The sequence below is a fragment of the Macadamia integrifolia genome, chromosome 7 (assembly GCF_013358625.1).
Source record: "Macadamia integrifolia cultivar HAES 741 chromosome 7, SCU_Mint_v3, whole genome shotgun sequence".
NCBI classification, from domain to species: domain Eukaryota; kingdom Viridiplantae; phylum Streptophyta; class Magnoliopsida; order Proteales; family Proteaceae; genus Macadamia; species Macadamia integrifolia.
Window position 1 is genome coordinate 29,858,203 of NC_056563.1, and position 2,754 is coordinate 29,860,956.

At 37.9% G+C, this 2,754-nt stretch overlaps 1 protein-coding gene across 1 annotated transcript in view; it reads left to right on the plus strand.

Moving 5' to 3' along the window:
* LOC122084024 overlaps positions 1–2,754 on the plus strand; it is an 8,728-nt gene that overhangs the window by 4,656 nt on the left and 1,318 nt on the right. Inside the window, exons 3-4 of the mRNA XM_042652009.1 lie at positions 137–233; positions 725–811. Of these exons, the coding sequence (XP_042507943.1) occupies positions 137–233; positions 725–811 (184 nt within the window). The remainder of the gene's footprint in view (positions 1–136; positions 234–724; positions 812–2,754) is intronic.

Genomic DNA, 2,754 nt, shown 5'->3' on the forward strand with positions numbered 1-2,754 from the left:
GGGGGGGGTCGGGGTGGGCCTGCATTCTTTCTCTTCCTTCTTTCTCCTGCTCATTTTTTAGGATTAGTTATTTCTTATCTCTCATACAAATTACACATTCTTTTATTACAATTTCCTACCTCTTCTGCAAATGCAGTGATGGTGGAAAATCAAGCGGTGCAAGTATCTTTATTGGCGGCTTTGTATTGGGAGGCATAGTGGTTGGAACACTAGGGTGCGTATATGCACCTCAGGTAATGTCATGATTTATCTGCCGTATCTATTGTCACTGGGTTCAGGTTGTGTTGTTGGGTCTGTTAGTGCAATTGCTGATGCTATAAATTATATGATTTTCATTCCAACATTCTCTTGCGAAGTGCTAATTGGTGAGTTATTAATTCACCAATGGAGTATCTTTTCATTGAACTCTCTGCTATATTAGGGGCAATTCTAGCTGTTTGCTTTTGAATAGAAATATGGAGCATTCAATCCATATACAGGACTGGAATAACTTGTGTTAGAGTATAAGTTTATGTAAATCATCTGAATCTGCCATTGCTGCACATGCCCATCCCTCAAATTTTCCAATGGTTGGCCCTTTTTTTTGGTCAAAGTGTCAAATTTAAAACTGCAAGCAGCTCCGTGGTGGATAAATACTTTGTTTGGATGCTTGGATGATGCATCTTTACTCTGGTAGGCACATGATATAAGCAGGCACTAGCTGACAGATTATATTGATTTACAGATCAGCAAGGCATTAGCCGGAGCAGACAGAAAAGATTTAATGAGGAAGTTGCCGAAATTTATATATGATGAAGAAAAAGCTTTGGAGGTGAGTACTTCCTCTTTAGTTTCTCATCAACTTCACAAGAGCTCCACTTTATTTTCTATGCATTTTTCACTTCTCTGTTCTCAATGCTTGTCCACTTGCTGATAGACTATGGTAGAGACATTTCTTAGAAGCTGCTATTTGTGTGATAATTGATACGCAAATACTATTTTGATCTGGGATCATCTTTAATTTTGGTAAGTTTTGGTTGTCCACAGTTCCATTATGATCCTTTTGGTTGGGAAATCTTACCTTGTTTGAACAGAGCACAACTTGTACAGTTGTACACTAAGCAGAATATTGTTGGTTATAACCATGTAACGGCTATCTAATTACTCGAAGTTGGGATTAGAATAACCAGCAGTGATTTAGCAGGTCATAAGGTTTGGTTCAAGTTCTGGTCGAAGGGCATAGTTGGTATAAGGAATGATTTAGCATAAATTAGGACCTAATCCAATGGTCAGATTTAGAGAAATCAAAGACTTACCAAAATGGCAAGTTGCTGAAAATAGGAAATCAGATTTAGAAAGTACTGAAATTAACAAGTAAACCAAGAATAGTAAATAATAACCAAAATAGATACATGGAGAAGAGATTTTGTAACCAAGTAGTACTGAAATTGCAAGTGAACGAACCAATGGATTGAACTGAAGAATGTATAGGCAGTAAAAACCTGGTCTGAAACTGAGAAGAAAACTGACAATGGTTAGTGATTTAAATAACAGGTCAAGAGATAAAACAGAAACTGTAAGTTGCATGAGCAAGGGTGCAGAGAAAAAAAATTCTGAATCTGGCCTTTAGTGAACGGAAAAGAAGAAGAAGAAAAGAAAAGGATATGTGAGGCCTCTCACATGATTGGGGAGAAGGAATCTGATGTAGTTACCCATAGGATTGTGTAGGGTATTTGGATTATCTTGTAAATTTTGGAATCTTAATTCATTTTAGCAAATTTGGTATGCATAGGAGACTTGGCTGTCTTTGGTTACCTAGTTTACTACTGTTTCTATTTCTTGTTAGTTGTTATTTTTGTGTTTTGAGTATTATAAGTTGTAATCACCCATCAAATGGGATAAATTTGAAGAATGGATTATAGTTCACCTCATAGTGCTGCTGTTGCGCAAGCTTTGGCCGTGCGTGTTCCTCTCTCTTACTCTCCTTGATTCACCTTCTTCTTGTATTCTTCTCTCTCAGGTCTGATTCCCACACCCCCGCCCCATCCTTTCTTGATTATTACTCATCTTATAGTACTGTTGCAACCAGTTTTGTTAGACCTAACTCCCTCTCAGTTCTGCACAATAGGTGCAGCCCCTTTGAAATCGATCTCTCTCTTATTCAATCAGCTTTTGCAATCTGATGATACTGATGGGAGTGGACGTGGAGATTCCCTTTATAGCCACGGTATAGAGAAACTCAGTACTATGCAGAAGGACGATACTCTTATGTCTGATACACAAAATCATGTATTGATCCCCCCTTCTTTCGTTTAAAAATGCTAAATGAATGACCATGAGTCCATGATCCCATTCGAATGTTCCTCATAAGCCCTAACATTAGCAACCTCAAGTGTAATTTCGATTTTTTCATACAGTATTTCATTAATAGTATGCTCTGGTGTTCAATTACTATTTAGCGTCCAGAAATCTGGATTTGAGCATGCTGTAACTTCCAAAGGAGCATCCTACTGTGTCTGTTGTCAAATTGCAAGATGCATTTTTTATCAGTTCTACCTTTTGGAGTTCCTAGTACAGAATTCGATCTCATATTACGGTTCTAGAAGTCTGACCCCTTGGTTCCTAAGCCATAAAAACATTTCATATGATTGTGGAATCCCTACAATCCTATCCTGAGTCGCACTCTAAATGATCAGAACTCCAAGGTGCATATGGAGGTTGATCCTAAGAAAAGATTGGAACAATTCCACCCCCCCCCCCCTTTTAAAAAAAAAA